Source organism: Dasypus novemcinctus, chromosome 6 (assembly GCF_030445035.2).
Source record: "Dasypus novemcinctus isolate mDasNov1 chromosome 6, mDasNov1.1.hap2, whole genome shotgun sequence".
In the NCBI taxonomy this organism is placed as follows: Eukaryota; Metazoa; Chordata; class Mammalia; order Cingulata; family Dasypodidae; genus Dasypus; species Dasypus novemcinctus.
Genome location: NC_080678.1, coordinates 116722165 through 116747332, shown reverse-complemented (window position 1 = coordinate 116747332; position 25168 = coordinate 116722165). Strand labels below are relative to the sequence as shown.

The 25168-nt window shown below is 47.3% G+C and overlaps 1 protein-coding gene across 1 annotated transcript; it reads right to left on the bottom strand.

Moving 5' to 3' along the window:
- Positions 1-12329: 12329 nt before the first annotated feature.
- On the bottom strand, positions 12330-18797 carry LOC131278819 (protein S100-B-like). Its single transcript, XM_058299291.2, has 3 exons — positions 18684-18797; positions 15934-16072; positions 12330-13602 (listed from the first exon to the last, which is right to left on the bottom strand). The coding sequence occupies exons 2-3, from the start codon at positions 16069-16071 to the stop codon at positions 13462-13464; spliced, it is 279 nt and encodes a 92-aa protein (XP_058155274.1). The 5' UTR covers position 16072; positions 18684-18797; the 3' UTR covers positions 12330-13461.
- Between the last annotated feature and the right edge of the window lie 6371 nt (positions 18798-25168).

Sequence of the window (25168 nt, the reverse complement as noted above, 5' to 3'; positions counted from 1 at the left end):
CTCCAGATTTATGGGAAGATACTGGAGAGCTAGTGGTGGAGCGGGTGGCAGCCCCGCGTAGTTCTCACCTGTGGAAGGTGCGGCTGGGTGGTACCAGGGGTGCCTCCTGGAAGCAGCGCTGAGGCATCCTTTCAGACACTGTTCTCAAAGACAACATCCTTCAAGCATGGTTCACCTGGAAGAGTCCAAGAACCCTGACTGATATACTTCCTAAGTACTTATTTGAACACCACAGAAAATGATGCTATACACAAGCTCTATCTTAAAGTTAAATTACACCATCCTGGACTGGAAGTACATATTCCAAATTCCTAGGGGACAGAAAAAATTTCAACTTCATCTCTAATGTTTTTCTTTTATTATAAAATGATGACACAAAGATGAGAAAATGTTAATATTTGTCAATTCTGGATGGTGGGGTGCACCTAGAACACACTGGCATGAAGCAGGCACTCATTAAGTAGTTAACGAGGGGAGGATAGATGAGTGAAGACAAGTGTGAGGGGAAATAAGAGGCCCCCCACCCTCGATGATGAATGTTCCAGCTGTGTCCAGGTTTCTGCTCATGGTTTCCTGGGAACCTTGACCCCACTCCTGCTTGCCTTTCCAGAACCCAGGTTTCCTTATTCAAAGAGAGAGGGTCTATCTGGGTTCATCCTGTTTTAAAGCATCTCATTTCTTGGGTCAGTTGTGTTGACACAAGGGCAGTGTATTGAAGCTGGCCATTTCCACCCTAGTATAACTGACCCTCCACATGCTGCCCTGCCCCAGTATAATGTCCCTTTGCTCACAGTGCCCATCTGGCATGTCCCAGGGGCAGATGGAATTTTCTCCATCACTTTTCTGCACATACTAGGTACCTAGATAATGCTTGCTGGATAGCCATGAGGAGGTGGACCCTGAGCCTAATGTCACACAAGGCCCACTATGTCCAGTCACTTTGTCTAGGCCAATCATATGGCAACCACAGAGCTTGTGCATTTTCTTTTCCTTCCAAATTGCATTTTAAATGACACCCAGTGACTGTTGAATAGCTCTTTGCTGTAAAATGCAGACACATTTTCATCTGCCTGGCAGTTTGTCTTGGACCAACTTTCTGTCCTGTGAAATTGAGGGAATAGATATAGTCCCTCTTGGAATTCACATTTTGTCCAAGCTGCAGAATACTTCCATCTAAAACACTGTCCACCTTCTGCCCACTAACCACTTGGGTGGTATCCCTTCTCCCCATGACCACCTGTCAAAACCCACCCATCCTCAAAGTTTGATCAAGTGCTGTGTGCTTTCTGAACTCTGGGCCAGAATTAAATTCCCTCCTAAAATTTTAGAGCCGGCTCTGCAGGTGACCTGGCCCAGCCTATGTTACTGAGACAGAATGAGCAGGGAGATGGGCGTCAGGTCAGAGAGGCAACTCATGCCGGGTGTGGTCACCTCATCCTTTCTCCCCCAACCGCCCCCCAGCCTCCTCCTAAGTTGTCCTGCTCCCCACCCCAGGTCAGCTCCATCTTGATATGGCCACGGGCCTGGAGGACCCCATCTGTGAAACTGATCAAGCCACAGCAACATGCAAGGCAGGGCAACCTCTTCTCCTGTGCACCTACCCCAGTGCCTGGGTCTGGCTAGTCGTCTGCAGAGCCTCTTGTTCAAAGTTTACAAAGAGTGTCCACTCATAGGGAGTCCTCCTGAGTGGCTCTCACATCAGCCCTCCTCTCTCCACTCCCTTCCCAGAGGTGTTCCTGCCTCTGCTTCTGCCCCTTCCATCCCCACCGCACCCTATTCCAGAGCTCTTCCAGAAGTTTCTGTCAGGGGTTGACCTCCCTACTAGAAACCCTTCTAGCACCACCCCTCTCCCAGGGCCTGACACCCAAGTTCCCCAGCTGCATGCTGGGCTGTCGCTCAGCAGCTCAGGCTTTCAGACGCCTCTTGCACCCCCTCCCCACCATTGGGGCTAAGTCTTGCAGCACTTTGGGACGTCAGCCTGGTCTTCCCTGGGTCACCTCCCAAGGAGCCTCACCTTGCAGAGGTGACTTCTGGCTTTTCTCCCTGGGATGTTCAATGTCAGACGTACTTGGTGTCCTGGCCTGAGGCTGCCTGGTGAGATCAGTCCCACTCGGCTGTGACCACCATGCATGGAGAAGGGGCCGGAAGGACCAGTCTCTCAGGAGTAAGGGCACAGGTGCTTCCACCAGGTGGGCCTATCGTCTCACTGGAGGAGGCCAGGGCCCTCACATCCTTCCACCAGGGTCCCAGAGCTGACCCAGGTGGACACTAGGGGGTGGCGTGCAGCAAAATCTGCAGAAGGACTCAAACGAAGGGGGCCTGTGCTGGAATTTGAATTTTGGTCCCATTCAAACATGTGGGCAACATTTCCCTAAAGGACTTCTAACACAATCACCAGGCTGCCTTTTCTACAGGAAGGGCATTTGCAGTCAGAGACCTAGTTCAAGTGGGAGCCCCAGCCGTGTGGGAGGATCACTGAAGCTGGAGCCAACCAATGGCACAGACATGGCCCAGAAGACAGGCAAGTGAGGCAGGCTAGATGAGGAAGTGAAGAGACAGATCTGGGACCTAGCAGGAAACCAGGGTCGTGAAACGTGGCCATGGAGACCCCACAAGACGGCTGCTGGAAGAACCCCGCAAAACCCCCATTCAGAACAGGATTTCATCTGGGATCAAGGAAAAGTCCCAGATACTCTCAAGGGGACTTGTCATTGGGCCCTCCAGGGGGATTGACAGGTGGGATAACCAATCAAAACTGCAAACTACTGGGATTTCTCCCCCAACATTAGCAAAGGGGTGGAGTAATTAATGGTTTAAAGAGAAAGTTCAGAGACCAAATTGCCTGTTTTGCCCTTTCTTTCCCTGCCATGATTAGCACTCAAGTGGACCTGGGGACTTGTAATCTGTAAATCAGCCCTTTTTACCCTTTTTTTCCCCCTTTTCCTCTCTCTGCCTGGACCAACCCATAAGTATACCTGGACCCACAATCTGTTATTTTCTCCCATTTCTCTTCTCTTATTTTCTTAATAAACCACTGGCCTAACTAAACCAGCAAGTACTTAAAATTCTTTTTTTGTAACATAACCAAGAACCTAGAGAAAATCCAGCAACATACTTTGGTGAGCCAGCCAGGAGGAAGAGGTACTAGTGAGTCTAAACTATGAATTACAGCCTGTTCAGTGCCTTCTTTTGGTTATCTATTTTAGGCGGGTTCCCCTATGGGCCCCCACAGGACATAAGTCCAGGCTGAGGGAGGGGGTCATGGGGTTGGACCTCTTGACCTGACCCTGGCCAGGAGGCAGGGGCACAGTGGCAGTGCCGTGGCAGAGGACTGAGGGCTTGCATCTCCCCACACATCTGAGCCTCACTGGCCCACCTTCCGACCCACCATACTGGCTCCCTGGTCTGATATGCAGTGGGAAGGTGGTGGCAGGCAGGGCCAAGGTGGGTGCCATGGGGTGGCCCGTGATCCCTTTCCCGGGGGGGGGGGTCATGCACCAGGGGCTGTCCCTAACACCACAATTCCACACTTAATCTTCCCACTTCCTACTACTGAATTTCTCATTTTAGGTTTGTAAAATGCTTTGTAATGTCTTAGAACCTAAAAATACATTTGCTAGGGAAGTTTTGCTCCCAGTCTCAGGCTGCTTCAGGGCCCCAAGGCCTGTTAGCTGGAACAGTGGATCTCCAATCTTTTAAAGGCCTTTGATGGCTGGTTTAACTGGGAAACTCCCAGGCAGTAGAGGCATAAAGTAAGACTACTTCTTATGACCTCTCTAAGAAGAGGTGGAAAAAGAGGTTTCTTAGCCCCTTTTACAGGAGGAATCCCGTGCACATCCTGGTAGCCTCAGTTCAGAATCTAGTCTGGGCATCTCCCAAGGGCTCCATAATTCCCAGTGTGGTGGGAACCAGAGCAGCCAAATGTCCCCAAAGATTAGATCCTGGAATGCCAGGGGTGCTGGGAATTGGGGCAGTAACTCTGGATGTCCCCCAAGACTTAAGTGCTTGATCACTTTAGTTTGGAGAGCAGCCAAACATCCCCCAAGACTTAAATGGATTGAGTGCTTCAGTTTGGGTAGCTGTTTCTAATGTCTCCCACAAATTCAGCTTCAGTGATTTGGCCTGAATTTGGGATTCAGGCATCTCCCAAGACCTAGGTTGGCCATGGGGTGCCTGTGGACAGGGCTCTGGATTAAATTCTCAGGATGTTGAGACCAGAGAAGCAGCTCCAAATGATTTGGAGTGGTAAAAATTTTTAATCAGATTTAGACTCTGGGACACCAGGTCAGTCAGCTTAAAGGTGCTTCTTCATTCTTCCTAGAATAATAGGCATGGTCGCTAACCTACCAGCAGGCTCCCCATAGGGCTGTCTTCTCAGAGACTGGGAAAACTTGCTACTGCTGGTCTACTTGGCCACTGTATAGCCAAAAGCAGCCTCTGAATAGGACCCTGAATTCCAGTAAAACCTGTTGTATCAGTCAGCCAAAGGGGTACTGATGCAAAATACCAGAAATTGGTTGTTTTTTATATAGGGTATTTATTTGGGATAAAAGCTTACAGTTACCAAGCCATAAAGTATAATTTACTTCCCTCACCAAAGTCTTTGCCACGTGTTGGAGCAAGATGGCTGCTGAAGTCTGCCAGGGTTCAGGCTTCCTGGGTTCCTCTCTTCCTGGGGTTCATTTCTCTCCAGGCTCATCTCCTCTGTTTTCTGCACTAGACCAGCTGCAGACTCTCAGGCAACCAGTTCTGTCTTTCTCCTCAAGGCTTGATTTTCTCTGGGCTCAGCTGCACTGCACCTCTGTGTGTTTACTTCCCAGGCTCCAGCTCAAAACTCCAGCATCAAAACTCCAACTAACTTCTCTGCTCTGCTATATAGTTCTATCTGTGATCTTACCCCCCAAGGAAGTGGGGATTCAGTGTCCTACTGATGTGCCCCAATCAAAGCCCTAATCATAATTTAATCATGCGCAGATACAGACCAGTTTACAAACATGATCCAATATCTATTTTTGGAATTCATAAACCATATCAAAGTGCTACACCTGTTAAAAGAGAAGAGAGAGATCTGAGGGCCAGAAGCCACGTGACCATGTCTCCTTAAAGAAAATGAGAAAATGCACCTCAAACTTTCATTGATTCCCTTTTAGAATCAGCCTTCTCAGTTTTAAACTCAGTTGTGCCTAATAAGGGATGTGAATGGGGATCAAGAGCTAAGCCATTTACTAAACTCCTCATCTGTCATCAATTAAGATTAAAAAGTTCCTAGAAAATGCTGAGGGTATAAAATTCTGTTTTAATCTGTGCTTAACTTTGTGTTTAACTTTTAAATCTGTGTTTATCAGTCTGCTTGTGCCTAGAAAACAAAATTTTTGATTCACCAGTTACAAATTGGATAACGGTGAATGTTAACCTAAAAATGAATCTTTAAATGTCAATATTGTATTGCAATTGGATTTGATGTATAAATCACAGTGAAACTGGTCTAACTGCTAGAAAAGCAGAAAAACTTAGCAAAGCTGTTACTAATAAAATTCTTATGACTTAGTTAATAAAAGTACCCAATTTCCTTTAAAGTAAAAACTTATTAGAAACTGTAACTAAGAGTTAAGATCATTATATAAATGCCTTTTTTAAAAAGATTTATTTATTTACAACCCCTCCCATATCCATTTGCTGTGCATTCTTCCGTGTCTCCTTGTCTTCTCTATAGGTGGCACCAGAAACCAATCCTGCAACCTTCCAGAGTGGGAGAGAGGTGCTCAAACTCCTGTGCCACCTCAGCTCCCTGGTCTGCAGCATCTCTCATTTTTTTTTTCCTCTGTGTCTCTTTTTGTTGCATCATCTTGATGGGGCAGCACTCCTGTGCAGGCCAGCTCACTGCATGGGCCAGCTTGCCTACACAAGGAGGCCCCAGGAATTGAACACTGGACCTCCCATATGGTAGACAGGAGCCCAATCACTTGAGCCATATCTGCTTCCCCTAGATGCCTTTATGTTACAAAGAAGGATAATACCTGAAATTTCTATAACTGGGTGGATGTAGCCTAGACTTCAGCTATTGTCATGGCAATCTTAAACTAAACTTACCTTTGATTATGGTTATTTTGTAACTAGTTTCACCTAGCCCTTAGACTTCAGCTTTTGTGATAATTATAAACTGAGTTTGCCTTTGTTTATGGTTACTCCAGGTCTAGCCTCACCCCTTGCCTTTGCTTATTGTTATTTCATGACAACTTCTGTCCCCTATGGCTCAGGAGAAAGCAAACCTAAGACATTCCTAGTGACCCTTCTTTCTCCAATGGCTCCAAGTGTGGACTAAATTGCTGCCTGAGAGAATTCTTGACCCTCAGAGTTGAATGTCCACTCTTCCAGTCTAGCAGCCACCAGAGTCCTGTTATCTCCAAGGACTGCGAAGTTGGGGAAGCCTCCCACATCTAGTGTTGGGATTCCTAAAAACAGCAAGTCATGAGAAAAATGAGGCTTCCCTGAGACTACAATGACCTCGGAGAGCATATACTGGAAGTAGTGTTCTTCATCTAAGGTCTACCAAAGTCAAAGTGGGAAATAAGCAAAGTTCTGAAGTAAAGGAAAAGTGTACCTTAAAACATTGGGATATTTTTGGTTATAAGCCAATAATTAAAGAACAAAACCTGTGCAAAACTGCATAGTCACAATGCAAATTAATTAGAAATAGCCTTCAAGAGATCTTTTAAGTGTTATTTTACAGTTAAACTTACTTTGTAAGAAAATGAAAATCATAACAATGAGTTGTGTGTTTCTATGTCAAATTCTATTCATGTCTGCCTAATTGATCAGTATATATCTTCATACACTGAGATAGTAATATTAAGTTAACAAATGAAAATTCTTAAAAAAGCTCTATTCAAAGTATAAAATCAAATATGCTGTTATACATGTGAATAAGTATTCCTGGAGCCCAAATTAGGCTGAGAAGGATGGGAGGGTCACATAGAAATCTAAATATAGAAACTATTTGGAAAGGAAAAAGTTTTTCCTAAACTCTAACTTGCCTGACCCACAGGGCCCTCTCTTTGCAAGAACTGTGGTGGAAGGATGAGGTGGGACAGATTAAAACTCTATCTTCTAGACTGGGGAATTAAGAATGAGTTTTCCTGTAATTCCCAATTTAAACCTTTTAATGCCTTAAAATAACTGTGGTTAATAATCCTATTACCAAATTTCAATAAGTAAAGTCTTTGAAAGCTATAGAAAGATCTTTAAAAGTAAACAATCATAATTATTCCAGAACCTAGCAATCAGTATGCTTTTAAGATTTTTCACAGTTTCAAGTTTATTTAGCTTAGGTGTTATCTCCCTAGGTTTATAAAATACCAAGTAAATAAATTAGCATTTATGTATTAATTTTTAAGGTGCTCAATGTCATTACGTTCATGTCTAATGAAATTTAAAAATGTAGATCTGCTCTCTTTTAAATGGATGAATTAAATTTCATTCATTGCTAATTGTAATTTAATAAGCTTATTTTAAGGTAAAGTAACTAGTCTATGTGGTTATGGTTAATTATAAGGAGTTTTCCTCTAAACTAAAGCATTGAAATGGCTAATTCCAGGAAGCCAGTACTTTTTTTTTTTCAGAGCTATATGATGCTTATTTAACTTCATCAGGCTTACATCTAATATAAATGCCAAAGATTTCAGCTTCAATTACCATCTTAATTACTCCTATTTGGTTTATCCCACAATACAACATTGCCACCAACAAATTGGTTACTGAAAACAGTTTGATTTTTAAAGTAACTCTTTCAGTCCTGAGAATACATCCTTAATGGTTTATTATGCTTTAAAGTCACCTGGGATAGTTCCGCTGTATGATTAGCCACCAAGTGGATAGCATTTGGGCTCATTTGTTTCATTTTTACTTTCAACTAAGGATTGCTTTTTTAAAATTTTAAATTTTTTGTCTTTATTTTTTTAATGTTACATTAAAAAAATATGAGGTCCCCATATACCCCCACCCCTCTCACCCCCCAGGAAGCCATTACTAATTAGAAACCTAAATTGATATTAATGACAAAAGTAACTTCATAGGAGGAAACCTGTCAGAGGCCACCTCAATCTGCATATTCAACTGGTGGTAAGCAAAGATGATCTTGATTTCATTGGGAATCAGTTTTCATAAAATAATGAAGTAGTTTTCCTGTACTGTTAAAGTAAAATACCTGTTAATTGATGCCATCATGGTAAAGGTATAGAAGTAAAAAGCAAAGTACTAAAAAGTTAAGTTCATCTGGTATATTTAAACTGCATTGTAAGTGTTTAGAAAGTGTATGAAAATTAAGAGATAGACTTCAGTATTGTCAAATTCTCTTGTACATTCAAACCAGACTTTCAGTACACTGCATGGTTCCTCTCCATTTGAGTTATTGGCCAGGTTGGTCACTGACCCCTAAAACAATAAAGGTATCTACTACATCTCTGGTTGTGCTCCTGAAGTGGATGGAGAGTATGATGCAGTTCTGGGCTCTTGCAACAGCCAACAATGGCTGGATAAGGCCAGATGTATAATGGACATTGCCTCCAGGCTGGCTTTGTTTCATAGTGCCAAAGACCAGTGCACCAGGCCAGTGGAGTACTGGAACCTACCTTCCTAGCTTCTCTCTAGGGTCAATGATGCTGCAGCATGCTGGCTGTGTGAAGGACATAACAAGTGGAGCAGTGAGCACCAGAATACTGCAAGGAGAACTTAAACACAATTGGCTTTATGGCCTGCTCCCATGGAGAGATAATGTGTATGGTATTGTAAACCTGGAGCTTAGATTTATTAAATGGCAACTCAAAGAGGAACTTGGTCCCTTGATTAGTATTAAGTACTGTACCTATATCATGATGATTATGATTCTTTCCTATTCTAGATCATATGCAGAGGGATATTGAACATGTTCAAGGTCCTGGTAAACTTCATTTCCTAAGTAGTTAATGAACATGCTTAGCCCAGGTCTCCCTCCTGGCCTTTATTCCAGAATCTGTCACACTCGTACCCTGGGGAGGACTGGTAGACCCCCATGCCATCCTGCCAGGGCAAAGCACCTTCCACCAGAAGGGAAACAGCAAACGAGGTGGCTAAGACTCAGCTTAGCCCCCTGTCTGAGTCAGCTAAAGGAGTGCTGAAGCAAAACACAAGAAATCAGTTGATTTTTATAAAGGGTATTTATTTGGGGTAGAAGCTTACAATTACCAGTTCATAAAGTATAAGTTACTTCCCTCATTAAAGTCTGTTGCCATGTGTTGGGGCAAGATGTCTGCTGATGTCTGCCAGGATTCAGGTCTCCTGGTTCCTCTCTTCCCAGGCTCAGCTGCTGTGCTCACTCCACAAGGCCAGCTGCAGACTATCTGGCAAATGGCTCTGTCTCTCTCCTTGGGGCTTCTGCCATGTATGAAGAGTCACCTCTATTCCTTTGTGTTCTCCTGCGTGTTCACTTCCTGGGCTCCAGCTCAAAACTCCAGCATTAAAACTCCAACATCAAAACCTCCACCTCTGTCCTTTGTCATGCCTTTTATCTGTGAGTACCCACCCACCAAGGGGTGGGGACACAACACCCTACTGACCTAGCCCAATCAAAGCCCTAATAATATAATCATGCTCAAGTACAAGACCAGTTTACGAACATAATCCAATATCTATTTTTGGAATTCAATGAACCATATCAAACTGCTTCACCCCTCAAGATGGTCCATGGGCAACCTTTCCTCACCCAGGACCTAGAAAGCAGGTTCTAATCAAAACCTGTCAAGGAAACAAGCCTCCCTTCTCAATTAGAGCCAAAGCGGAAGGAACCTTACTCTGTAGTTCTGATCATTCCCACATTATTAAAGGAATTGCCAGCTGTGTGCACTTATCTCAAGTGAAGCCAGCTACCCAAGGGAAGTGCCAGCTCACCAGAAGCACCTCATGGGACGTTAAGAGTACCAGTAACTGGGAAGCGGACTTGGCCCAGTGGTGAGGGTGTCTGTCTACCACATGGAAGGTCCGCGGTTCAAACCCCGGGCCTCCTTGACCCGTGTGGAGCTCGCCCATGCGTAGTGCTGATGTGCGCAAGAAGTGCCCTGCCACGCAGGGGTGTCCCCCGCCTAGGGGAGCCCCACGCGCAAGGAGTGTGCATGTAAGGAGAGCTGCCCAGTGTGAAAGAAAATGCAGCCTGCCCAGGAATGGCGCCGCCCACACTTCCTGTGCCAGTGACGACAACAGAAGCGGACAAAGAAACAAGACGCAGACAATAGACACAGAGAACAGACAACTGGGGGAGGGGGGGAGTTAAATAAATAAATATTAAAAAAAAAAAAAAAAGAGTACCAGTAACTGGACAGCCTGAAATACCTCAAGAGACAAAGCTAAGCAGTGTCTGTGCCAAGGCCATATGTTCCCTCTAACTCTAGCCCAAACACCTATTGCCAGGGGGAGTACAAGCCACGCACCCCTTACGAAATCTTGTCTGTTTTCATATCCTACAATTTCACTATATACAATAACTTAAAGGGCAATGCCTCTTCTCATCCCCCTCTTAGCTCTCAGGCATAACCGCCACCATGGAAAACAGGATTGGCAATTTATATCAAACCCCACTGTCTATTACAGTCACTCTCTACAGCTAATTAACAGCATAAAACAAGCTAGGCAGGCTTAGAAGCTCTACAACAGCAGACTTGCTTATGCTGTGGTGCTGCAAAACCACAGGACACTTGGCATGCTAACAGCAGCACAGGAAGGAGCACGTCTGCTCCTTAAGGAGGAGTGCTGTCTCTATGTAAATCATTCTGGAATAGTCCTAGACAGCATTCAAAACCTGTAAGGTAAAACCCACCAACTGTGGGAGGATGCAGCCTTTGCAGGCACCTGGTCTTTTCTACTCTTGTGGTCCAGGAGCCTTTTAATGGGACCTAGATCCTCAAAATTCTGTTTGTATCTTGCAAAATCAACACCTTGTTAGCCACATGGGAATTTCATCCAGCTCCACCCACGGTGCCAGACTCGTCTTCCCCCAACCACGACAGAATAGCAGGAAGGGTTTGCACCTTGTCAGGCAGGCCCTACTGCCCCTCCCCAGCAGGATGCAGTTACAGGAGAAAGATGACCTCCTTCAGCACCCCTTAAGAGTAAAGGTGTAAACCCTGAGGGGGAGTTGAGGCAGGCTAGTTTAGGGAATGAAAAGACAAACCTGGGGCCTGGCAGGAAACCACGGCCGTGAAACGTGGCCATGGAGACCCCACAAGACGGCTGCTGGAAGAACCCCATGAGAACCCCCCATTCAGAGCGGGATTTCATCCGGGGTCAAGGAAAAGCCCTAGATATTAGCAAGGGGCCTTGTCATTGGGCCCCCGGGGGATTGGCAGGCGGGGTAACCAATCAAAACTGCAAGCAACGGAGGCTCCTCCCCTGGCATTAGCAAAGAGGCAGAATAATTAATGCTTGAAAGGGCAGTGCAGAGACTAAACGGCCTGTTTTGCCCTTTCTCTCCCTGCCCGAATTAGCTCTCAAGTGGACCTGGGGACTTGTAACCTGCAACAGGGACTTGTAGTCTATAAACCAGCCCTTTTCACCCCTTTTTAGCTCTGCCTGGGGCCCATAATCTGTTGTTTTCTCCCATTTCTCGTCTCTCATTTTCTTAACATAACCAAGAATCTATAGGAAATCAGCAACAGGGGGTGTCAGACCTCAGGGGCAGCCTTGCGGCCTCACACGAGCAAATACACACCTGGGGGATGCGCCCCCATCCAGTGTCAGATTCCGCATGTGGCCGTGGACTGAGCACATGACTCAGTGGGGAGGGGGTCTAGGGGTGGGGGAGGGGGTTGGGTTAATAGGGAGGGCGTTTGGGGGAGCAGGAGGGGGGCTTGAGGAAGGGGGAGGGCGTTTGGGGGAGGGGGTCTGGGGAGCAGAGGAAGGGGTTTGGGGGAAGGAGGAGGGTGTTTGGGGGAGCAGGAGGAGGGGGTTGGGGAAGGGGGAGGGTGTTTGGGGGAGCAGGGGGAGGGGCTTGGGGAAGGGGGAGGGCGTTTGGGGGAGGGGGTCTGGGGAGCAGGGGAAGGGGGTTGGGGAAAGGAGGAAATGGGGGAGTAGGAGGAGGGGGTTGGGGAAGGGGGAGGGCGTTTGGGGTTTGGGGGCTTGGAGCTGGAGCTGCGCCACAGGGTCGGGGCTCCCCTGGTCCATGTAGGGGCCGCCTCTTGCTCCTTGCCTTGAGGAGGGCCTGGTAAGTTGCGGGGCCAGCGCCACATCTCACTCCTGGGACTGTCACTTGTCTTCACGGTTGAGCAGGGCGATGGCTTTTATTTAGTGTTTAAGAGCTGCAGAGACTTGTTCAGTGCTATTTTTATTTAATGCAAATGCAAGCAATCAATGGAATTTTGAAGTTTATGCCTTTAGAAAATTAAACAATAACAGGAAAAGGGATGGGTGAAATTAATTAGAACCTTCCAGGAAGTGATTTTTATTATTTGTAACTTGATTTTTAAATTATTTGAAGCTTGGTTTAATTGAATTTATGACTACTAGGTGTAAAGTTAAGCTTTCCATGTACCTTGATTCCACAGCAGCGTGAGTAGACCCTGCCTCGGTGAGGTCAAGTCAGGAGGGACATTCGCCGACATCCGGCCGCCTCCAGACACAATCGAGCCAACAGCAACCGGCTGATGGACTTTGCAGTTCATTCACACACAGGAGACCAGGCCAGGGAGATGATGTTTCTTGCCACACAACTGCTTTCTCCAGATTGGCAGAGACTAAACCCCAGCTGTGAGCAGGGGCCGCACTGCTTCCAGTGCCCCTGCAGATCCGCCCAAGGGCTGGACTGCAGAGAATTCTGAATGAACAATTTCAATTCTCAGTTTTCAGTGTCAAGATACCTGTACTTGGTTTATGAAGCATATTTTCCACTTAGAACCATTTGAGTTAGATATTTACCCAGTAATCATAACTCACTAGGGAAAGAAACACACGTGAGCATACTGTTCACAGGTGGACGGGATGGTCAGACCTACTGTAGGTTTCAGTGGCACTAATGATGGACAAACGTAAGGAAGGGCAGCCTTTCAGGTGATGGTGGACAAGGCTTTGGGAAACCACAAATGCTGCAGAATTCTTTTTGGGGGTCATTTTTGTTCTTTCTGGGTTAGGATTCTACACAGCTTTACAGGCTGTACAGAACATGCTGTATAAATGGACCTTGGCTTTCCCAAACGATTATTTCCAAAAGTTGTTGGGACCAGTCAGCTTAAGCATATGCCTAACAATACAGCAGAAATAATGATGTGAACCAGTAAAAACAGCCCTCACAAAGAGGTTTTCATTTTTTCATTCACAAAGCAAATCAAGTTTCCTAATCAGCTACAGTGTGCCCGGAAAGCTCAGCTCCTCCTAGCCTGCAAGCCCTTGCCCTCTGCTGTCTCCTCCATCTGTTATAGGAACCGTTTGACTGCTTTGTCTATTTCACTCATGTTCAAATAACTCATGGCAGGCACTGGTAACCACGGCAACGAAAGCCATAAATTCCTGGAAGTCACATTCGCCGTCTCCATCACTGTCCAGCGTTTCCATGACTTTATCCACAACCTCCTGCTCTTTGATTTCCTAAAAGAGATCAGAAAAATGTCTAGCTTCATTTAAATGGGATTTGGGCTATCAAAACGTGATTAAAAGTACACTGGCTCCAACAATGTTTCTCAGAATAACCTAAGATATAAAATGCAAAATACCAGGAAAGATTTCTTCTGTGACTTGCTAGCCAGGCAGAAGTCTCTGGGTTCTTTGCTCCTCTCTACCACCATACTTTAGGGCCAGTGGGACCTAGGCAACCAAGAAAGGAAAAGCTTCAAGGTATTGTAATTATGCTTAAAACAAACCACCTGAAGAAAGGAATACAGGCTAGATCAGCCTGAGCATGTTACATGCCAATGTCTTGAAAGAAAAACTAGAATTCTATGCCTAAGTTTTTCATGTATTTCTGTGAGAAGGTCCATATAATGAAGACTTCCAGTGGATCTTAACATTGGGAAGTTTTCTTTGTCCAAATTTGTTAACTCCTTGTGTTCTTTCTTGTGTTGCTTTCTAGTCCTCAAGACTTTCCCTGACAGTCCTGCCTGACGCCAAGCGAGTTATTAAATGATGTACAAAATCTCAAGGGCTGGGCTAGAAGTGAGATGTGGGAAGAATGTGGGCACTGGACACTGAAGAGGAGCATAATGCAAGTTGCTCAAAAGAGCAAACCTCCAGGACAAGAGAGTTGGGCCTGAAGAAGTCAAGTCTGAAGTGCAGTGGCTGCCTTGAATAAAAACACAGAAAACTGATTCCCGTGGGAGCTGGGTGGGGCCTGTGAGTATCTGCTAAAAAATGGATGGAGGATTGTGTTAATTTCAATTACATGATTGATTTGACTCCAAACTGAATTTTCTTTGAGAAAGCCGGGTCAAGAAATGTTCATGATACCTGATGCACTTACCATGAATTGTGGTTCCCATAGGCTACTCTTTCATATGTTTTTAAATCCCTAATAATAGAGGCTACCACCTATTGAGCACTTGAGAAACACTGTCTGATTTCATCCCCACAATAGTCCTATTTACCCAAGAAGAAACTGGGACTTTTTAGTTGTGACATCAGCAGACAGAAATGGTGGAACTAGATGACATGGTCGGCACTGGCGCAGCTGCCATGCTCTGAACTTGAGAACCTGAGAAGGCCAGTCCCAGAGCCAGGCTTGGGCCCAGCAGGCCTGCAGGCCCTGCCCCTCCACCCTGGCAGTGCCACTCAGGGATGGAGTATCTCGTGGGGGCGAGGACGGGCTGCCGCAGCCCCCGAGCAACCCATAGACCTTGCCCCTGGCTCGTCCGCGCTGAGAGGTCGGGCTCTGGGAGCTGGGAGGGCGGCATGGCTGTGGAACAGGGCCCTGCCCTGGGATGCTGGGGGCTTCCCAGAATTAGGGCTTGTGCAGACCCCCGTGCACTGACCCCGTCCGCTGTGTCTCCTGTGTGCACGGCTCTCTAGAGGGACCCATTGGCAGGAGTCACAGCTCAGGCCTGTAATACCGTCACTTCAGTCCGGCTCAAGTCACGAGTGAGGCAGCCTTGGCTTGGGCCCTCGGGGGCCGCCAGCTGCTGGTGGATGACTGTCCATGGCAAGGGTTCGAGGCTGGAGGGCAGCAGACACTGGGCGGGGGCTCATGGACCAGCGTGGAGGCAGTCTGGGTTGGGGTAAGTCCGTCAAATTGGGTGTCTGGACGTGCTCTCACTGCATGCCAGAGGGCGAAATGTCCGGGGAAAGGGCAGGGCTCCTTGGGAGCTTCCTAAGTCGGGGACAAAACTCCAAGTTCCCTTCTCCAGTGTCACCTCTTGCAAGGCCCCAGCGCCTGAGGGACACCCATGGACCGCCCTGGTGCCCTGGGACGGTGTCGCCATCATTCACTGACATGCGCAAAGGCAGAGGGCCCGGGCCCTGGTGGTGCCCGACGTAATGCTGGGAAACGTTTGCCAAGTGCGCCCAGTGTCTCGTCACCACGGCGCCTGTTGAACTTCAACTAAAACCAAAATATATCCTAGACCCATGGACAAAAGCTTATTTCTTAACTGATTTCTCATGTTCACTATGACTCATAAATTATTTTTCCATCCCATTCTGCCATTGTCACTGTAAAACCTTAGATTTTCAGAAAAAGGTCAGCATTATTTGAACCTGTATTTTTGCTTTTGAGAGCAATTTTCCCTTGACACACTTACTATATACAAGTCAGAGGACAACAAAGTGAAAACTGTGGTGTTCCTCTAGTCCAGCCTCCAAAGGAGTGCTCGTTTCCACAAGTTTTCAGAAGGAACCGGCATCACCTTCAGGGCAGCTCAGATGAGAACGTCTACGAGGCTTTATAAATAGAAGAATGGATAAATTGTCCATTTAAAAAACCGGACTCACCTCTAAAAAGTGGGAAAGCTCGTTGTTGATGAGCTCCTTGAGTTCAGACTTCTTCAGCTTGTGCTTGTCGCCCTCCTTCCCGGAATACTGATGGAAAACATCGATGAGGGCCACCACTGCCTTCTCCAGCTCAGACATCCTAGGGGGACCAAAGGAAAGACGCCGTCCCTCACGCATTCTGCTTGTTCGTGCCCAGACCATCTCGCGTGTGGCCTGCACAGGCGAAGGCACAGGCGGCTGACCTCAGCTCCGCTTAGAGCTGGTGGGAGCGCCCGAGAGCGTCTGGGCCCTGTGGGGCTCCGCTCCCCTGTCCTAGCCCCTTCCTTCTCTGCCACAGGCCACATCAGTAAGTCCCTGCTCGCTGGCTGCAGGCTAGGCTGGGCCTTTGGGAAACGAGTGGAAACTCAGAGGAGAGCAGCAGGGAAGGTCGGGTGGAAGCCCTCCTGGCAGGCCCGGCCCTCTGGCCTCGCAGGGCCCCAGGGTGAAGGGACAGCACAGAGGAGCAGAGCGTCAGCTGCCAGCTGTTAGAATTAATAAGAAAACCGTAAGGTGACCAGTGACAGAATTAGGGCACAAAAATCAACAGCATTCCTATATTCCATAATTAATCGGAAAATATAAGAGAAGCCTATTCATAGAGCAATGCTCACGTGTGTTGTCTAAGAATAAATTTAGCAAGAAAAATTCAAGTCCTTCCATAAGATAAGGAACATAAAATATAGGAACTTGCTTTTCCTGAGTTAAAATATACATTTAAATCATCTTTAATAAAAATCTCAGTGGGGCATTTTTTGATGGGTGAGGAATATGATCAAAAACAACTGTAAAACTCATCTGGAAAGAAATCTGGTACCTGGTAGAATTGCCTCAAATTTTTTGCAAAAGAATAATAAGGGGTGCCTCAACCTACTAGAAATGAAAATGTCATATGTAGTAAGATTAAACTGCTGTGGTCCTCACACAGGAATAGATAGAATGCAGTAGGAGGCCGAGAGCAGCCCGAGGATTTAGTTTTCATCAAAGTGCCGTTTCAAGTGATTGGGGAAATGGTGGGTTATTCACAAATGTGACTTGGATAAGTGCGGGGATAAGTATTCTCCACAAATATCAAAGTTAGAAATGTCCCACTTTACTAACACTGTATGCTTCATTCTGTGCAGACTGTGCAGACAGAGGAAATATCTGTACAATCCTGGGAATGTGGCACATTTTACAAAGGACACTTGTTTCCCAAATCTGAAAAACTCAGGCAGAGAAATTCACCAACTTCTGAGCCTGCATTCTAGTTATGAAATCACACATGAACCTTTTCACTGTCATGATTACAACAAAATTAAATCTCATTTTTAGAAAAATCACTCCTGTGTTGAATATATCACTTCTACCCTAAAAATAAGTTACAATAAAATGCTTTAAGTCTTATTTACTTCTGATGCCTCAGAGGAAACAGCTAATTTGTCTTGGTTTGATCTTGCTATAAAAATTAGGACTCCAATCTAGGAATGCTGTTGATTTTGTGTCCTTGTTTCACCCCTACCTGCCTTTCGGCTTTCTCATTAATCCTAAGAGCTTGGGGCGCCCTGCCCCCTGCGCCCCAGTCTCCACCCTGGAGCCTGCAAGGTGGGGGCTGCTGGGGAGGAAGAAAATTGACCCACGGGCCACAGGCAGAGGTCGTTCTGTCATGGCCTGATCACCAACGCCACTCTATTGATGTCGCTCTGCTCTGTTTTGCTCTAAATTGCTAAAAATCAGATACATCACTTATACAAAAAACAATTCAGATGGATTAAAATATTTAACATTTCATACTTACCCATCCAATAGAAGACTTAGATTTTCAATTACTGATCTTTCAAAGAAACAAATTAAAAAAACAAAAAACAGAAAACATTTGCATTATCCTGATGTTTTTAAATTTCACTATGATTGGGAAGGGGATAAATTGTTCTTTTTAAATGCAGTTTCCTTCTTTAACACTGAAAATTGATTTTCCCTATTTACTTCCTGCTTAATTCTTCCCTTTGACTTAAGAAACAACTGGTTTAAAGAGTACCTTTAAAAGGAATGGAAATCCTGTATCCCAGGTTTCCTTCTCACTCCATTTTGTGAATGCTCTGCATTGACCTTGTCATATGAAAAATGAGAAGTTTTTGGCTTGACTCCTCGTGTGTTCCACAGAATATGAGGGTCCACTCTGCAGCAGGGCTCTGCGCCCTGCGGAAAGTCAAAGCCGCCTAGCCTGACTTCTTTGACGCAGTTCACAGTTGTAACGGGTTTCTCACCCGCCGTGTAACTTCTGAGTTCTGTCCAAGGGGGCGTAGGGACCGTGGCATGTCAAACAGGGAAACTGGAAACCAAGAAGCAATTCTGTACCAGGCCCGGGGCAGTGGTGACCAGGAGGAGGGAGAGAGCGTTTAAGGCACCGGGCTCCGCCCTTCCAGCCCCCTGGCCGATCCCCTCTCCTGGGGCCTTAGAGACGCAGCAGAGCACTCGCCTGAGTCCTCACACCGGGGTCTCTGGTCTGTGGGCCTCAGACGCACAGGCGACAAGCGCTTCCAGCAGCCGGGCCGATGTGGCCAGTGCCCACCAGCGGGAAGCAAGCTCAGCCGCAACAGTGTTAGAGCGGAATGCCAGCGACACCCTGTGCTCTGCCGGGAGTCCTAAGGGGCCCTCCAGCCACCACCCCTCCCCAGCTCCCCCGTCCCTTCACCGCACCCGAGAAACGGGTGCTCCCCTCCGGCCTCGCTCACCTCCTGCTGCGGCCCCTGCAGGTTCTGAGGCAGGAGCCCCGGAGAAGGCAGCTCTTATTGCTCCTCCCGGGGAGGGGACTGCGGACACTGGCGCAGTCCCACTGCAGAGGCGGCAGCCAATGGGGGCCCGGGGCGGGGAGCTGGCTGGCGCAGCCGGGCTGCAGCCAGGCTCCCTGGAAGTGCTCCCTGGGAGCCAGGGCTGCACGCTGGGGCAGGAAGAGGGGCGTCAGCTTTCTGTGCGACGTTTTATTTATCACCTGGTGTTGATTGCTCCTCTCAAGCCAGGCAGGAGTGGAAAGAGAGAAGGATCAATTGATTCAAACAAAACAAACGCACAGGTCCAGGCAGGAGGCTTCCGAGCACTGGCTGGATGCAGGGGAGGAGGCGGCCAGGGCTGCTCCAGCGGAGAGGCCCACGGAGGCCTCCATCTGCCACCGTGCCCGCCTGCTTGTCTGGCCGCCGCTGGCCAGCGTGAGGCCCCGTGGACCTCAGGCCTCGGCAGGGGCTGGGCAGGGCTGCCTCAGAGGAGTTAACGAGCCCAGTGTCCACAGGAGGCCTGCTAAGAGTGGTGAAAAGGATACTCAATACCTTTTGGAAAGTCCTTGTTTTTATTTGGTGACACACATACCAATCACACCCCAAGTCCTCTCCTTTCACCCTGGGGTGGAAGGTCACAGCCTGCAGGAGTTGGACGGTGCCTTGGGAATGCCCTGACCAGGTGTGCCTCATAATCAGCCACCTCCCCGCATCTCACCACCTGTGTTCACCTGCGCTCTCCAAGCACTTGTGATCTGGCGAATCATCCCAAAGAGGCACAAAAGCGGTAACAAAAATTTGCAGATGAGTAAAGTATTTTGGGGTTGACATTTCAAAAGCTATTGTCAATCTGAGAACTTTGTAACCAGCGGGACTTGTGTTCGAATCCTGTCTCCTCTGTTTACTGGCTGAATCACCACCAGCAAGTCATGCATGTTTTCTAAGCTTCCTTTCCTGACCTGAAAAAGACCAAGGGAAGCAGCTTCCCGGGTCTCTGTGACTTGCTAAAGCTCTTACCTAGCCCTGTCTGGAGGTCACTTTCTCTTTCTGTTGTAATCTGGAATAGAGTAGTTTATTTTATTTTTTCCTCACTTGGTGCTCAGTAAATGTGCGGGGGTAAAAGAACAAGGACAAATGTGCCAGCTGCCAGCTCCTGCCTCTCGGCTCCCAGTCCACCTCCAGCACCTGCTCCGTGCAGCCTGCCAGCCTTTCGGGGCGTTGCAGGGGGGAGGTTTGCTTTGTCTCCCTTGCTCCTGCCCCGTGGTTTGTCAGCAGCGTGTGTGGGGCCATCTCTGCCCCAGCCGCACGCCGGCCACCTCGCCGCCTGGACTAGGCTCAGTGGCCATCTTCCCCGCCCCTCCTGACGCAGCACCGTGAGCTTCAGCACACCTTGACTGTGCAACGCAGATCGTTTCCCAAGCAACTGTGGAACAACTCTGGCCTCTTCCATCCAGTGTGCTGGAGCTACACCTTCCCCAGCAAGGTCTACCCCCAAATGGGGGAAAGGGGTCTCTCTTCCAAGTTTGCCCTTTCCTGAGTACCCTTAGCCCCAGGGTCCCTTTAGAATTCTCTTTGCACATTTATAGTTATTCTCCTATCATAGTTTAATAATTCTTTTTATTAACCCTGCCCTGAGTAAATTACTATGTGGTTTCTATCTCCTGATTATACTGGGACTGACACAGAACTGTAAGTGGTCTCAGGAGATAGACCCAAATGATGGAATTTTGGGAATGGTCTGACCATGTCCTTGGACTCAAATGCAGTGCTGAGTTTCTCATCAGTGGAAAACTGGATGCCAATATTCCATGGTGTTCAGTAACATAATCAACCGAGCTATCCCTTGTGGTTGTGATGAAGTTATTAAAGGAAGCACATGCCACAGTGTCCCAGGAGGCTGCTCTCCATGATCGTTATGGAAGCAATGTTGATTATTTGGACTGAGGTAGGGACTGGTTGCTTTCCAGTGCTTACAGAGGGAAAACGACAAGCTCAAGTCATAGTCTAGGAAACAGAACGGTTCCATGCCAGCCCTAAACAGGACCGATATTGCTGAAAAACCAAACACAAAATCTAATTATATGAGTTGTTAAATTACAACAGTTGAATTCATAGTCTTGCCAAATTTCTCCTGTGAAAATTAGGGCATTGATGGGAAAGAATGGGATTTTGAAACTTGGAATGGGGACATCTGGTTCAACTCGGATGAAATTGAAAATCTTGAACTTCCCCAAGTCATTCCGAGACTCTTACCTTTGGAAGGAACTTTCCCGCTGCTGTCTGAGGACACTTGCCTTCCTCCACTTGAAATCCCCGTGACCATCTCATCTGGCAGATGTCCTGAAAGGGCTGCTCCTTCTCAAGGGCACCCCAACCAACAATGTTGCCACTCGACCCACAGCTAGGGTGAACCAGCATGCTCCAGGGGAGGAGGGAGGCACACACTACAACCTAGGAAGAAACAACTTACACACCAGAAGAATTGCAGGATTCTGCTAGCTCTATTAGCAGAAGCCTGGGGGACATGTGTGGGAATGGGTTGATTCTAAAAGTGTTATACTAAGGAGGAATCTATCACTAGCTGGAAATACTTCATTGATATGGGTGCACTTACTAGAGATTCCAGACTTAATTTGTTAGCCCGTGCAGCTGGAGTAGATTCTAACAGCTTACTTGATTGGCTGACTGAAATATGAATTCAGTGGTAGCCTATACTCAATGATGTGGAGGAAGCTTAGAGAGATACAAATGCTGGACTGGATTTGTCACATGTGACACTTTCAATCCCCTCCCACATGACTGAGTAAAATACCTCTACCCTTGAAAAACTCTTTGGTTTGTAGCCCAGGTATTACCCTAGGGGATACTGCCATTGGGACTGGCTTGCTGATTCTAACAAGAGCCACAATAAGGTGTGAAATCAACTCCATGGGCAGAGGGGGTACCAGGACCCAGAACGCCATGGCCCATGGAGATCTTTGTCCCTCGGAACAGCCATCTAGAGTATTCCTTAATCTCCACAATAGGAAAAACTCAGTCTGGGCAGCCAAAAACCTGTCTTGAATCACCACAGTGGTAAATCAAGATTTCTCTTAGTTTTCAGACCTGACTTGGGTCAGGCCCAGAACCTCTTGATGTCCCTTTGGGAAGTCTGCTGCACTACTGCCAGGAATACATGTCCACATGTCCCCAAAGTGCCCTTAGCCGTTACTATGTCCCTGTGTGTTGGGGAAAAGGAAATGCCTACATCTTTTGGGGATTAATAAGCACTAGTTCTGAATTGACACTAATTCCTGGGGAACCAACACAGAACTATGGCCTCTGGTCAAAGTAGGAACTTAAGGTGGCAAAGTGGTAAGTGGAGTTCCATCTCACAGTGGACACATTTGGTCTGCCTGTGGTTATTTCTCCAGTTTCTGGCTGTATAATTGAAAAAGACAAACTTGGTCACTGGCAGTAAGCCCTCACGTGGGCTCCAACCTATGGGGTGAGGGCCATTATGACAGGAAAAGCTAAGTGGAAGTCCCCTTCTCACTATGATGGTAAACTAGAAGACAGACTGCATCCTTGGGAGAATTTCAGAGGTTAACGCTACTATTGAAGAGTTGAAATAAGTAGGAGTGGTGATACCTATCACAGCTTAATTTACCAATTTGACCTGTGCAGAAGTTATGTCTGGATTATGGAGAGACACTCGACTGTCTTGAACATAATCAGATTGTGATTGACTCTAACTGTAATTGCTATACCAGATGAGGTATATTTACTGGAGAAAATAAACAGAGTCCTGGCACTTGGTATGCATCTATTGACCTGGCTAATGGCTTTTCCTCCATATCAGTTCCTGAGAGCCACCAGAAGCAGTTTACTCTTACAGGGCCAACAGTACAACTTCACAGCATTGTCTCAGGGACGTGTCATTTCTCCTGCTGTCTTCCGTGATGTGGCCTGCAGAAGTCTTGATCATTTTGACCTTCCACAAAACACCACACTGTGCTGATGATAATGTGCTGGTTGTATCTGGTAAGCAGGGAGTAGCAAGTACTTTTAGATTCTCTTAGTAAGACACAAGTAAGCTAGAGGGTAGGAGATAAGTCCTACAAGAATGCAGGGCCCACCCTCTCAGTGACGTTCCTGAGGGAGTTCCGTGGTCTGGGCTAGGTAGAGATCTCCCCTCCAGGGTGAAGGGCAAGTCGCTGCGTCTACACTGCCTGCCACAGAAAAGAAGCCCTTGGCAGGGTACTGTAGACACAGCACTACGTCTGCATGTGCTACTTCAGCCCATAAGGCTGACGTTTCAGTGGGGACCTGAGCAAGTTTAGGCTGCAGTAAAAGGCCCTTGACCACTTGGTCCTTAGGACCTGCATAGCCAGTGATGCTGAAAGTCCGTGGCACGTAATGATGAGGTTTGGACCCTCTGACGGCACCAACAGGAGAATCACAGCATAGACCTCTAGGATTCTGAAGCAAGTCTACGACCCCTTTGGCAGCTAACTATTTTCCTTTTGAGAAACAGCTTCTAGCTTGCTCTTGGGCCTTAGCAGAGACTGAGTATCTAACCACGGGACATAAGATGGCCGTGAGCCTGAGTACTACCTGACCCATCTAGCCGTAAGCCTGAGTATTTGTAGCAACAATCTATTTTCAAATGGAAGTGTTACATGTGAGACGGAAACTTGGCCAAGTATAAAGGTACGATAAGTTTCATGAGTAGGTAGCTCAGACTTCTTTGACACCAAGACCTGTCAATTGTCTCTCCCCTCTCAGTCCACGTCTGTGGCCTCTTGGGAAGCTCCTTATGCCTCTGCGCCAACAGGCAAAAATGGTTAATCTCCTGGCTCAAGCACCTGATCCCAGAATCAAGGAAAGGTTGGGTCACTGCTATACAGTGGAGGCAAGGAAGACTATGTCTGTAACCAGGGGATTTTCTGAGGCAACTCTTACTACTTCCATTGCCAATATAGTAAAAGTTAATGGAAAACTACAGGAACCGGAAGAAAAAAAAAAAGGAAACTAAAGGCTCAGACCCTTCAGGAATGAAGGGTCTCTCCACCTAAGGAACCCAGAGCAATCGAGACAGAGGGCCAGGGAGCTATGGAATGGGTAGTTGAAGAAGAAATCCATAGTATCAGCTACAACTTCATGACCACTTACATCAAGAGGACTAGAGTAGCGTGGCACATTTTCTCTTTGCTTGTTATATACATGTGCTTATTTGTATGTACTAACCATTTTATTATCTCTCCTCATTTTTATTTTATATACCTGTTGTTGGAGGTTAACTTGTCAATTTAATATTTAGGTGACTGAATATTCTGTGGGCCTACAACTGAATTTGAACAATTAATATGGCCATCAACAGATACCATGACTGCTGGGATTGTACATCTTCTCAGTTGGGGAAAAGTGAGAACATCTTCACTTTTAATAAAAATAGTTGTATCTTTTTAGGTAGAAATAAAGAATTATTTTTTTATCATGAGGGAGTGCAAATGTGTAGAAGGTTGCTTGTGGAAGCTGAGGAGCTGAAGGGATGCATGGTGCCAGTTATCAATCTGTTGCCTCTAGGCTCGAATGCACTCTTCAGGACTTGCCCTAGGTTGATGGACTGGACTATTTAATTACTTTTCCTCTACAGTGAGCATGATGTTAAGCTTTACTAGTGGAGGGTATTAGAGGAGCAAGGCTTCCTCGTTCTGGGGTAGTGTGGTTGGCTTTCCTGCCCCTGCCTCAAAGTTCTCCCTCAGTACTTACCCAGGGGCATGCCCAGGGGTGCCCTGCCCTGGCCATATGCCCAGAGACCTTGCAGCCCGGCCCAGGAGACGCCCTGCTCTGTGCCTCTTGACGTGGACCCTGCACACTCCAGAACCAGCCTGCTGAGCGGCTCCAACCTCTTCTGCGCGTCCACCCAACCTGCCTCGGCAGGCGCTTCCCACCGCCTTTGTGTGGTAGCTGAGCAGTTCAGGGCTCACACTCACAAAGCCACCCCAACTCCACGTGCACCCCATCACCAGCCCTGATCCTCTGTGCTCCAGAGGTTGTGCCGAGAATTGTGAAGGATCTGGAATTCCACCCTGTGTTTAGGGTAAGCAGAGAGCTGGGTAAAGTGACAGCTTCCTGCCCAACGGAGGGGGTACCTCAGACCAAAGAGGCTCAGACACGCCCAGCTTGCAGAGCAGAAGAGCCTTCAGGAGAGGGTTTCCGTGGGAAAGACCTTCACCGGGCGGCGGAGCCGAGCCTGGCTGTGGCCTGAATCCTCATCCACGGCAGCGGGCAGAGCGTGGCGCTCCCAACGCTCACGCGCACTGGCCACAAAGCAAGAGGGGCCTTTGGGGGACGTGTCTACATGCGGACGGGGGCACGTGGCAGCGCACACACCGAGGACCGGGCGTCAGTGTCTCCCAGCAGGCGGAAGCTCCCTCTCAGTGGCCACGTAGAACGAGCCTTGA

What these genes read in the sequence shown, in the direction of transcription:
- LOC131278819 (XM_058299291.2), bottom strand. Translation starts at nt 16,071, where the DNA reads ATGTCTGAGCTGGAGAAGGCAGTGGTGGCCCTCATCGATGTTTTCCAT. An exon ending in AGCTTTCCCACTTTTTAGAG is followed by an intron (nt 13,603 to 15,933) that starts GTGAGTCCGGTT and finishes GATCTCTTTTAG; the next exon opens with GAAATCAAAGAGCAGGAGGT.